Below are 13,710 nucleotides of genomic sequence, written 5' to 3' on the forward strand. Positions count from 1 at the left end.
GGTCTAGAAGGTAAGACAGATACCTACTACACACTGTGTCCTGGGTTCAAATCCCAGCTATGGTATATAAGATGTTTTGAAAATCTGCAATTCCCTACTTGATGATATAAGAGGATGGAGGAGGAGGAGGAGGAGATTTTTTGGGTGTTAGTTCGGAAAATTCCGTCGGAATTATAAAATTTCCGCGGAATTCCGTTTAAAAGGTATAGGAATTCCGTTCCGACCACCGGAATCGGAATTAGCTAATTCCGGCCGGAATCACGGAATTAATAATTCCGTGGAATTTTCCGACCATGCCTAGTGTTTTGTGATTCAGCATCGCAATCGCAGCTAGAAGAAAAGGGCCCTTAGACAAGACACAGAACATTTATATTGCGCTTTTCTCCTGGCAGACGTAAAGCACTTCAAGGCTGCAGCCACTTAGAGAGTGCTCTACGGTAACCAGGATCATTAAGAGATCTTGAGCTGGGACTCAAAACCTGGTCAAAGGTTTAAAGAGGAACTCCAGTGAAAATAAGGTCATAAAAAGTGCTTAATTTTTACAATAATTATGTATAAACTAGCAAATTAGCCCGACCATTAAAAAAATAGCTAGGGCTGGGATGCGACCCCCTTCCAAAGGGCACCGGCCCACACTCCCCGCCGCGCGCACAGCCACACTCCCCATCGCGCGCACACACGGCCTCGCTCCCCGCCCCGCCCCCTGCCCTCGTCCTCTTATTTATAACGTCCGTGTGCCACACATGCGCGTCGGCAAAAAGCACGGACACAGGGACAGGGGACACAGGGACAGGGGACACAGGGACAGTGGGGTTTTATTAGGTAAGATGAATTTAGTCAGTGTTTGCTTATTGTAAAATCTTTCCTCTCCCTGATTTACATGCAGACATTTATTACATTGTGACATTTTTACTGCTGGCAGGCGATGTCACTGGAAGGAGATTCTGCTTGCTTTTTGGCAGTTGCAAACAGCTGTTATTTCCCACAATGCAACAAGGCTCCCACAGTGTGATGTCAGGACCTCAGAGCTGTGAGGCTCTGACATGACACTGTGGGAGAAGATTTACTACAAAATAAGCCATGCAGAGCCCCCGATAAAGGAATATATTTCTCATGGGAAAGGGGGTATTAGCTACTGATTGGGATAAAGTACAAATCTCGGTTACGGTTTCTCTTTAAATCCCACATCAAAGGCAACAGAGTTACAACTACATAATCCAGCTGGACAAGCTTCCTTTCACCCAGGCAAGTATGATTTTCTAAGAACAGGAAGTTAGGTAGGTAGCCAGAAAGCCTTGCGCAGTCATCTTTCATACCATTCTCCATCAGTAATCAGTAAATCTAACAGACTTAAAGGGGTTTACCTGCAGAGAAAGGCATCAATGCATCATTCTTCTTGAACTGGCCATTCTCATCCAAGAAGTGGTTGGGATTAAATTTATACGGAGTGGAGAATTGCTCTGGGTCACGATGAACAGTGCAAAGGAGTGGATAGATAACTGTACCCTGAAAAACACAATGAATGACAATCAGAAAAAAGAATACATTTTAATGTGCCTTGTGTATTTTAAAAATAAATTCTGTTCTATGTAATTTTAGGTAGTTATTTAGACTGTAGATACATTTTGGAATATTGTCCCTAAATTAATAATTCCTCGCCTTTGTGGGTGACAGTTTCCCAGACAAACATGCTCTTCAGATATATTCCAAATGTGTCCACAACTATTCTATGGAAAACAAAGGGTTAAGAGGTACACAGATGAATATAAAACTAGGTTAAAAAAAACTTAAATTAAAATAAAAGTGTTTACCTCTGTGATAACACTAATTTGATATAACAAAGATAGTTTATTTTTCACTGGCAATGCATTTCATGGGTTTATGCCCACTTCCTCAGGGCAAAAGAAGTGCCTAAAATTCATTAGGTACAAGCTGCTCGGAGATATGAACTCACTAGAGATGGCCCGAACGGTTCGCCGGCGAACAGTTCCCAGCGAACATCAGCTGTTCACGTTCGTGGCGGGTACGTAGTGAACAGTATAGATGGCCCGAACGGTTCCCGGCAAACTTAGGTGATTCGCATTCGCGGAGAACCGCAAACTTTTCCGGAAGTTTGAATCGCCCCCATAGTGCATCATTAGGGTCAACTTTGACCCTCTACATCACAGCCAGCAGGCATATTGTAGCCAATTTGGCTACACTCCCTCCTGGAGCCCCCCCCCCCCCTTATAAAATGCAGGCAGCATCAGGCATTGGACTCATTCATGTACCTGCAGTAATTAGAGAAGGGAGAGCTGCTGTGCAGACACCTATAGGGAAAGCTTGGTTAGGCTCTTGTAGGCTTCTTAGCTTGCTCCTTGCTGATTCTTATTGCTAAAAAAGCAGCCCTCAACAGCTCTTTTGAGAGCTAATCTTGTTCTTGTGATCTATTTTTTTTTTTGTGTGGCCCACTTGCATTATATACAGCCCTGTCAGTCAGTCGCAGCTGGCCTTTGGCCCCTTGGTGGTATAATTACTACTGTGCCAGGTGCACATTGTAATACCCATCACTGCATATACCTACCTGTTGTTCACTTCAGTGCACCCACCTACCTATGTGAGCGCACGCAGTGTGATATTCAATACCACCAGTCACTGTACCTGTTCACGGTACATGTGTGTGACAGGTGCACATTTGTAATACCCATCACTGCGTATACCTACCTGTTGTGTTCAGTGCACCCACCTACCTACGTGAGTGCACGCAGTGTAATATACCACTCCGTGCATATCTGTTAACTGCACATGTGTGACTGCACATTGTATTAGTCAAGTCAGTACATACCTTTCACTTCATCCCCCCCAATATGGACAAAACAAAAGGCAGAGGCAGGCCACCTGGCAGGTCTGTTTGAGGTTGCACTGTCGTGATTTCGTGCGGCCCTCGACCAAAGTACAGTATTCAGAAGAAGGCACGTGCCAACAACCCCCAATATTGTCAGGACGTGGTTGACTATTTAACACAGAACACCTCATCTTTCTCAGCTTCCGCACAGAAGCATGACATATCTTCCTCCTCCTGCTCTGATTCTGGCACCCCAGTCGGCCGCCACTATGAAAGTGCAGGGCTCAGCGGTGTGGACATTTTTTGTGTGTCTGCCTCAGATGAGAGCAATGCCATTTGTACTCTCTGCCACCGAAAATTGAGCCGTGGAAAGACCAAGACCCGCGTAGGAACAACTACCTTACGAAGGCACATGATTACAAAGCACAGACTGCAATGGGATGACCACCTGAGGAAAAGCAGCACACAAAAGCAAAGCCACACACCGCAGTGGAAGATACCAGGCCGCAATTATTTCTCAAAAAAGGCGATACCTAAACTGTACCGTGATGTTGAAAGGCAAGTGGTGACATCTCTGGCACCCAGCATTGGGTCAAGGGTCCATCTGACCACGGATGCCTGGTCTTCAAAGAACGCTCAGGCCTGCCCGAAGACTAAGTCAGTCCCCACACACAGTATCTCTGCCTGCACGTCGTGATCATTACCTTGCCACGGTGAAGGGGCTTGCGTATCACAATGAAGCAATGACCGATGGCTATATGAGTGTGTCGGGGGGGGGGGGGGACACACCCACGATAAGGTTGTTGCTTCATTGTGGACAGACCAAATTCGATCAGCTGGACAATCATTGTTGTTCTGTCATTGAGCTACCTCAGCCTGGCGACCATATGGGCTTGAAAACCGATATCGCCGCACCAGTCCAGCACGACCGTCACAACACAAACAGCTGTTTGCGGTGCGTTACACAGTGAGTTTGGTGTGTCAGTGTAAAGCAGTACTCTAATTACACTCCCTGACTGATTTTATGTTTTAAAGCACTTTAGGCCTGCAATTTAGCATTCAATGTGATTTCTGCCTTTAAAACGCTGCTTTGCGTCAAATATAGATTTTTCCCCGGGACTTTTGGTGTCTAGCCCACTCATCCATGCAAAAACTCAGATGTTAGACCCCTTGAAACATCTTTTCCATCACTTTTGTGGCCAGCATAAGTATTTCTAGTTTTCAAAGTTCGCCTCCCCATTGAAGTCTATTGCGGTTTGCGAAAGTTCGTGCGAACTGAACTTTTGCGGAAGTTCGCGTTTGCATACCACAAATCGGAGGTTCGGACCATCTCTAGTGAACAGATAGGGCAGTTCGATCTGCCCCCTATACCTCGTCATTGGGCTAAACTTTGACCCCCCTACATCACAGTCAGCAGGCACATGGCAGCCAATCAGGCTGCACTCACCCACGAACCCCCACCCCCCCCATAAAAATGCAGCGTGGCCGGCCATGATCTCAGTCTGGTGCTGCTGCTGTAGTTAGTGAGACATTGCTGCAAAGACAGGGACAGTTAGCTAGGCGCTTCTGTTTATTGCTAATTGCTGAAAGCACCCCAAATCAAAAGCCCTTTTGAGGGCTCATATTGTTCTATTTTTTTTCTCTGTGTGTGTGAGACACTAAAGATGGCCCGAACGGTTTGCCTGCGAACTTATTCACGCGAACAACGCGGATTCGCGTTCGCGTCGAACCGCGACCACTTAGGGTGTTCGGCCCTCCCCCTATACTACATCATTGAGCTAAACTTTGACCCTCTACATCACAGTCAGCAGACACATGGCAGCCAATCAGGCTACACTCCCTCCTGGAGCCCCACCCCTCCTTATAAAAGGCAGCAGCATCGGCTATGTTCTCACTCTGTCTGCTGCCTGTAGTGAGAGATCACCTGCTACAAGAGGAGAAAGCCGTCAACGACTATCTGTACAGCTATGCTCAAAGGTCATGCTCTGGGGAGCTGGGCATTTTCTGGCCGAAGTACTGGACACTCATGCATAATGCCTGCAGGCTCATGCATCCGTTTGAGGAGGTGACAAACCTGGTGAGTCGCAGTGAAGGCACCATCAGTGACTTGATCCCATTTGCTTTCTTCCTGGAGGGTGCCGTGCCTAGAGTGGTGGATCAAGCTGTAGAGGAGCGGGAACAGCAAGAGGAGGAAGAGTTGTTGGAAACATCACGACCAGAACCAGATTTGTCATCAACACCTGCGGCAGCACAGAGGGGGGAGTAGGAGGAGGAGTCGTCTGGAGAAGAGGAGTCAGATGAGGAAGGTGTTTTTTTTGAGGAGGAGGCAGAAGAACAACCGCAGCAGGCATCGCAGGTGCCTTGTGCTGCTCACCTTTCACGTGGTATTGTCCGTTGCTGGGGGAGGAGGAGAACTTACCTGACATCACTGAGGAAGAGCAAGAGGAGATGGCTAGTAGGTCAGCAGCCGACTTTGTGCAGATGGGGGTCTTTCATGCTGTCCAGCCTGTTGAGGGACCCCCGTATAAAAAAACTCAAAGGGAATGACCTGTACTGGGTGGCAACGCTACTAGACCCTCGGTATAAGCGCAAAGTGGCGGAGATGTTACCAAATATACAGAAGGCAGAAAGGATGAAGCACTTGCACAACAAGCTGGCAGCTATGCTTTACTGTGCATTTAAGGGTGATGTCACAGCAGAACGGAATAACGGTGCCACTGCCAGTAATCTTCATCCTCCTCCCATGTCCACGCAGGCAAGGACTAGACGCTCTAGCGATGTCGGACATGCAGACATTCTTTAGTCCAACGCCTTGCCTTAGCCCTTCTGGATCCACCCTCCACCAATGCCTTGACCGGCAGGTGGCTGACTACCTGGCCTTAAGTGCGGATATAGACACTCTGAGCAGTGATGAACCCCTGGACTACTGGGTGCGCAGGCTTGACCTGTGGCCAGAGCGGTTACAATTTGCCATCCAACTTCTGGCTTGCCCTGCCTCAAGCGTCCTGTCAGAAAGGACCTTCAGCACTGCTGGAGACATTGTCAGTGAGAAGAGAAGTCGCCTAGGTCAAAAAAGTGTTTAGTACCTCACCTTTATCAAAATTAATGAGGCATGGATCCCGGAGGGCTACTGCCTGCCCGAAGACTAAGTCAGTCCCCAAACACAGCATCTTTGCCTGCAGGCCATGTGACTGCCTGCCCCAAAACTAAGTCGGTCCCCACACAGCTTCTCTGCCTGCAGGCCGCTTGACTGCCTTCTCCCCCACCACCAACAGGGTCCAGGACGCCAGGTGGATTCTGAATTTTTAAGCGCTAACAAAAAGAATAATTTTTCTGGTGGGTGTACATTCCTAATTTTTCTGGCTGCACTGCGGCTGCAACAACAAAACAAAAGGCATGTACGTGTGTCAATTCCCATTTGTGATCGTTAACTTGCCGCGGTGAAGGGGCTTGCGTATCACAATGAAGCAATGACCTATATGAGTGTCTCGGGGGGCACACCCAACATAATAAGGTTGTTGCTTCATTGTGGACAGACCAAATTCGATTAGCTGGACAGTCACTGTTGTTCTGTCATTGAGCTACCTCAGCCCGACCATATGGGCTTGAAAACCGCCATTGTGCGCACCAGTCCAGCACGGCCATCACTACACAAACAGCTGTTTGCGGTGCGTTATACAGTGAGTTTGGTCTGTCAGTGTGAAGCAGTACACTCATTACACTACCAGCTTATCCATGTCTACACACGCAAGATGTTTTCAAGCATTTTATGAATCCAATTTAGGAATGCAATGTGATTTCTTCCCTTTAGGGATTATAACCCTGCTGTGCGTCATATCTCTAATTTTCCCCGGGACTTTGCCATGTATCCCACTCCGCCATACCCTCCTCCAGGTGTTAGACCCCTTGAAACATCTTTTACATCACTTTTGTGGCCAGAAACAGTGTTTGTAGCATTTTAAGTTCGCCTGCTCATTGAAGTCTATTGCGGTTTGCATGGTTTGCAAACTTTTTCGCATTCGAGGTTCGCAAACCCAAAATTGGAGGTTCGAGCCATCTCTATGAGACACTGGTCACACTGCATACAGACTGGCCACAGTCATTTCTGGGCTATGTATTTCTTCTATATGCTTCTATCTATATTGCAAGCAAGCCAGCACACTATCATAAGCTGTGCTTAGCTTGCTACTGTATCTCTTATTGATATCTGTTTGTGTGGGTTACACACACTGCATACAGCCCACAGTCAGTTGCTGGGCTTTTGTAGTTCTACTATAGTCTTCTAACTATTGCAAGCAAGCCAGCACACTGTCTATCATAGGCTGTGCTTAGCTTCCAAATGCATCTGTTATTGATATCTGTTTGCGTGGGTTACACTTACACTGCATACAGGCCACAGTCAGTTGTTGGGCTTTGTAGTTCTACTATACTCTTCTATCTATATTGCAAGCAAGCCAGCACACTGTCTATCATAAGCTGTGCTTAGCTTGCTACTGTATCTGTTATTGATATCGGTTTGTGTGGGTTACACTTACACTGCATACAGTCCACAGTCAGTTGCTGGGCTTTGTAGTTCTACTATGCTCTTCTAACTATTGCAAACAAGCCAGCACACTGTCTATCATAAGCTGTGCTTAGCTTGCTACTGTATCTGTTTGATATCTGTTTGTGTGGGTTACACACACTGCATACAGTCCATCAGCTGGATAGTCACTGTTGTCCTGTCATTGAGCTACCGCAGCCCGACCATATGGGCTGGAAAACCGCCATCGCCTGCACTCTCGCCAACGTGCACACAACATGGCCATCACCAGACAAACAGCTGTTTGCAGTGTGTTAAACAGTGAGTTTGGTCTGTCAGTGTGAAGCAGTACGCTGCTTACACTACCTGATCGATGTATACACACGCAAGATGTTTTCAAGCACTTTAGACCTCCAATTTAGCAATGCAATGTGATTTCTCCCCTTTAGGGATTGTAAATGTACTCTGCATCAAATACATAATTTTACGAGTGACTTTTGGCATCTATACCACTCCACCATGCCCCCTCCAGGTGTTAGACCCCTTGAAACAACGTTTCCATCACTTTTGTGGCCAGAAATAGTCCCTGTATGGTTTAATGTCGCCCATCAAATAGCTGCAAAACCGCTTTTCAAAGTGATTTTACAGCCCTGCTGTACACAGCATATAGTACAGATGTGCTCAAAATGCTGCATGTCCCCTCATCACAATTGCAGTAGTGGGTTCCCCACCACTCACTTTCATTGGCAAAGCTTTTTGAGAATTGCCAGCGATTGTCGGCGATCCCGAAACGCTACCAAAACACCCTAGTGGGTTCCAGCCCTGAGTAATTATTTCTGGTGACAAAAACGTAGCATGAGTTTGAAGCTCTGCAGAGCAAGGCTAATGGGGACAGCATCAGGTCTGGATTATACTATTGTGAGCAATATACAACCAATGTTTTCCTATCTCACCAAAACACTGTACATTCATGTTTTGATTATTTTTTTTTGGGAGTGGGGGAGCTCCAGGTAAAAAATAAATTTAATTACATCGTCTTTGTGATTATTGCAGTAGTGGAGTTATTCTTTTTAGAACTCCATTTGGTCCAAGCTAAGGAAACCCATGGAGTTCATCTTCATCAACTAAAAAAAAAATCAAAATTTGTATGCTGTAAAGATACAGTGTCCTAAGCCGTGCCATCCACTCAGTTGCCTGCAACAAATAAGTGAAGCATTTGCCTTCCTTCTACATAGGTTTCCAATTAGTGACGGTCAATGAGATACAAATCATTTCAAGTTGATGCAAGTTTGTGCAAATGTATGCAGTTTAAAAATAAACCATTCAAATCCTGCTGAGACAAAATTCGATTGGTTCATTTTCATGCTGCATAAATGTGCATAAAAATGTGCATACATTTGCATCAACTCGAACTTATTTGCATTGCATTATCTGTATTTGCATTCTAATGTAAGAGTCCTATGTACAATTCCAATCAGAATTCTACACAGCAACTAACCAGCGGCTGATAAGTTAATTCAATCAGGAGTTAATGCAATGGAAATGAAATAATTTGTCTAAAATGTTACTTTCGGCTCAATAAAAAAACAGAATTTGAAAGATATTAGATTCAGAATACTAAAAAGGACTGTAGGAGGCCCCCTGAAGTTGAAGGGTATCTAAATTATGGGTATAATTATAGGAGTAGTTGGATCTTACCTCCATCAATCAGTGATTATAGTGTATATTGTATTATAGTGTATGGATGTGTGAGGTGACTTTTTAGCATTTGTTGCATATTATGCATGCTAATTTATGTGCAAATTTGTTATTCTTTTTGCATGGTAATTTATTGATCATGTGCCAGTTCAGCATTGCATTTGCAATTTTATTGAATTGAGATTTTATGAATAAACTATTGCATATTCAATATAAGCGCTGTTTGGATACTTATTTCTCTGTACTATATATCTATTGGGAGATTTTTGGGAAACTCCCATTCCAAGTGCAGTTACTGACCAATTGGTGCAACACTGTTGTTACATTTAATAAAACTGAATATAGTTGTGGTGGACAGTGAACTGTACAGTATAGTAAACTGTTTAGCCAAAGAAACATTTGCTAAATATTTCCATGCTTCCCACTTATTGCCTTTGTCACCTCCCTTTGCCAGTACCACTGAAGTAAAATGTATAGTGTTATAACAAAATGACTGCCTATAAGCCATTTTGCCACACTCCCTTTGTTCTATATGTTTCTTCTACAATTACTCTATATTTTCCAAGGGCTCTCTAATGAAAACTGTTCAGAAGAAGCCTAAATGTAAGTGAGGATTCATACCTTAGGGATCAGATAGCCTCTAAACTGGGTGTCTCTGGTTACCATATGAGGCAGGTTCAAGGGTACCACATCACAGAACCTCTGCACCTCACAGATAAAAGCCTGTGTAAATGGCATGTGAGCTCGGTCTTCAAATTTGGGAATGCGTTCCTGCCCAATCACTCGATCAATCTCTTCAAGGATTTTAGCTGTAATAAATGTGATATAGCTGAAATTGGAGAGATACTGTATATACTTGTGTATAAGCCGACCCGCGTATAAGCAGAAATACCCACTTTTCCCTCAGAAACCAGGAAGAAGTGAATGACTCGCGTATAAGCCCCCTTCCCAGTACAGCCATCTCTGCAAAATAAAATGCCAGATGTTCCCTCAGTATGTGGCATCAAACCATCTCTCAGCAGCCTAATTTTCTCAAAGAGGAACATTTGCAGACAACTTTCTAGCAGCAGGACATGAGAGCTTTCCTGCAATGCTTAATGAAGAATACCTGTAACCTAATTCCAACCTCCCCTCCCTCTCATGCTGAGAGTTCACTGCAGCCCAGCACCATGTGGCTTATTTTATTACATTACACCTCTAAGTCACAGGCCTGCTCTATGCAGAAATAACTATTCACTAACAAAACAAGTCAGCATCAAACCAGCCACTCACACAACAGCAAACAAACAAGGGGTGAAAAAATTGCAAATAACCACGAACAGTGAATAATGAAACAACCTGTAATAATTATATGCCAATCAAACTAGTGTAACTGTCCTATGATGCTGGGAAATGGTACTGGGAGTGGAATAAGAGACATATGATACCCATCAGCTGGACTGAAATAAGGGGAGCATGGCCAGTAAGAGGAGATAAAATCCTGGTAGATTGGTCCACTGGTATTGCAGCAATAATGCCACTTTGCCAAAACGGGGATCTCCTGCCAAACTCACTTCTCTCTTCAGCCATACCGTACTGACTATCTCATTCCTACATGTCACGCGGCATGCTGTAAGCAAATAAACAGGACGGCAAGGTTGTATCACACTCCACTGCTATATTTTGCTAAATGGGGGAGCTAAGTGGTGGGGCAGGGTTTTGTAGAAGGCAAGGCCTCTGCCCAGACGGAGCGACGTCAGTCACAATCGGCAAAGGAGTTCATGATGAAGACATGAGAGACATGAGCGTTAGAGGAGCTTATAGTACAGGCAGTCACCGGGGACTCAACTACGCTGTATTCAATATGCTAGAACCATCTCTGGACTTGTGAGTGCAATATGTTTTAATTCTTTTAACATTAAAAACGGTTTTACGCTATGAAGACTTTTTCAGCTATTTGCTAGTGTTTGATGCCAATACTGGGGAAAGTGGATTAAGGAAATCATTATTCCCCATAAGCTGTCATTCCTGCCTCTGGATATTGCAGGAGGGCAATGGGGCAAGTGCTAGTATTTTGGGAGAGTGTCCTAATGTTCGTCCCGGGGTGTGTCTGCTAGCTTTTGCGTATGGTGATAAGTCTGGATGCATGGAGAAGGTGACGGCTAGCCTGCTATAACAGAGTTACACTATTGGCGATTCTTGTTTTTTTCTTTTTGCATATGATGGGTCGGCCACAAGAGGAGCATTTACGGAGCTGCATGTGAATCTTAGATTTGCTGACAAGGACATTAATTGTGGTTGGACAGTATCAGGTCACTTACAGTATTGTTTTACTCCTTTGAATTTAGGTCTTGAGCGCGGGTCCTTTTAAATCGTACCAACTAATAAATTGTTGGCACCATTTCTCAACAGTTGACTCATACAAAGAGTTGTGCCACACCACCATTACTTGTGCAAACTTGTTCATTACTTGTACATTACTAGTACATTACTTGCATATTATATATATCACACAAAAGAAAAAGACTGAACATTGTAGTGAACCACTTCTACCTCCTATAGCTGGATAAGAGGGGCTGGTGATGCAGGAGGTGTACATAGAAGTAGGGCTTCGAGATAATTTTGGCACGGGGGAGAGCTGCTTGTAGATTATTAGTAAATTACCAATTTTCTACTATTGGGCTCTAGCTAATTCTAATTTTTGCCTAACTTGACCCTATTCTCACTTGAATTAAATGTCAATTAAATGCCTTTTAACCCACCAGAAAGCAAGAAAATACTCCAAATAATTTTGTAAGTACTTTTTTCACCTTGTTTTTGGTGCTTTTTCAATTGCAGAGTGTTAAGAAACTTATTTAAACAGATATTGAATTATCACCTAGGAGAAAAGTCAGGAGAAAAGTGTAATTGCATATGGGCCTCTGTCTAATGTCTTACCCTAACCTACCCCTGCATCGCAATCTCTGGCAATATAAGTGCCACTATTGTTGCTAAAAACTCCCTCCAGTAATATTTGCGCCTCTCCCCCCCCCCCCCCCATTACGCTAATTATTGGGTGCCTGCAGCGGAATAAGTTGAAAAGGGCTCCTGAGCCATCTGTACTAAACTATTAGAAGTCTCTGGCCCATATGCAATTAACTTTTCCTCTTTTGTTTTCTCCTCAGTGATATTTTAAAAGTTCTCAATAAAATGCCCTTTAAATCATCGGCAAGCAAGAAAATACTAAAAAAAGTTATGAAAGTACTTTTTCACCTACTTTTTGGTATTTTTTCAGTTGCAGCATACTAAATAGAAGCTAAAAAATTATATCCTAGGAGAAAACTCAAGAGAAAAAGTAAATTGCATATGGGCTTCTGTGTCTCTTAGCTGTGCAGTCACCAACTCATCAGCTGTTTCCTCCATAATGTCCAGCGACCTGGCCGGGTCTGCATCTTCTGTGCATGCGTGGGTCGCGCTCCGTGGCTTGGAGCGTTGTGCGCAGGTGCAGTGCTGCGCCAGCCATTACAGAGGGAACAAGTGACAAGTGGCTGACTACGCAGCTGCGCCAAGGGACACAGAGACTTCTAGGGGCTGCAAGAAGCTTTAGATGAGCTAGAAATGTTGTTTTAAAAACCTTTAAAAACCTGTATCCTGTAAAAACCAGTGGACTGAAGGCTATCACTGATATAAATGCTAGACTCCACCCACCAAAGAAAGTAAATATCTAATGGATAATGGATATTGGAAAAAAGATATGCATTGATTAACCCCATACAAGAAAGTGTAAAAAAGGTACAAACATACATAATTACAAACTTTTTCAATGGTGCATCTCAAAAGACTAAAAAAAAAGAATATAAATACATTTCTATATGGCAATAAGGTTCAGAACAAGCCTGACAAGCTACACAGATAAATGTAAGAGATGTTTGAAGTGTTACATAAGGCTACACCTTATTGGAGTCACAATCAGTGGCTTACAATGGTGTCTACTAGTGTTGCTCGGATACAATCCTTGATCACTGCATAGCCGTGATTCACAAGCATTTTTTCACTATCCGACATTGTGATCCGAATCTGTGATCAGGAATCGATGACGGAATTCAATCATGCGGCTGTTATTTTGCGTATTCGGCCCGTGATCACAGAGAAAATATCAATGATTATAAGCTGAAAAGCCGACTTAAGCGGTTAATAGCAAAGCTCCCTTACATGCTATACATACCAAATTTGCAGATAGAGCAGTGGGAACAAGGGGAACATTTTTTTTTTCAAAAAGACCTTATACAGTAGTTTTTGAGATAATGGGTTTTAAAGGTTCAAATGAAAACAGTATACATTTAAATGCGGTAAATGACAGTTAATGTATTTACTACATTTACATGTATACTTTTTTCCTTTGAAATTTCCTTTGAACCTTTAAAATCGATTAGCTCAAAAACTATAAGGTCTTTTTTTTTTTTTAAATTTCCCCTGTTCCTACTGTTCTATAACATATTCTGCAAATTTAGTGTTTATAGCATGTAAGAGGGCTTTGCTATTAACCTCTAAAGTTGGTGGGTTTTGGCAGTACTTAATCACCAATACTTTTTTTATTGGAAACTTTACATTTGATTTTCTCAAACTATAAGGTCTTTTTGAAAATGTTTTTTTAAATTGTGGCCACTGATTACCCTTATAATCCTTGCAATTGTGGTGATTGTAGCAT

General features: G+C 43.6%; 1 protein-coding gene across 1 annotated transcript in view; it reads right to left on the bottom strand.

Annotated features, from left to right (window-relative positions):
- LOC137528999 (cytochrome P450 2G1-like) overlaps positions 1-13,710 on the bottom strand; it is a 47,590-nt gene that overhangs the window by 3,570 nt on the left and 30,310 nt on the right. The window contains exons 7-8 of the mRNA XM_068250856.1: positions 9,666-9,853; positions 1,365-1,506 (exon numbers count right to left, since the gene is read on the bottom strand). Coding sequence (XP_068106957.1) covers positions 1,365-1,506; positions 9,666-9,853 — 330 coding nt within the window. The remainder of the gene's footprint in view (positions 1-1,364; positions 1,507-9,665; positions 9,854-13,710) is intronic.

The sequence above is a fragment of the Hyperolius riggenbachi genome, chromosome 8 (assembly GCF_040937935.1).
Source record: "Hyperolius riggenbachi isolate aHypRig1 chromosome 8, aHypRig1.pri, whole genome shotgun sequence".
In the NCBI taxonomy this organism is placed as follows: Eukaryota; Metazoa; Chordata; class Amphibia; order Anura; family Hyperoliidae; genus Hyperolius; species Hyperolius riggenbachi.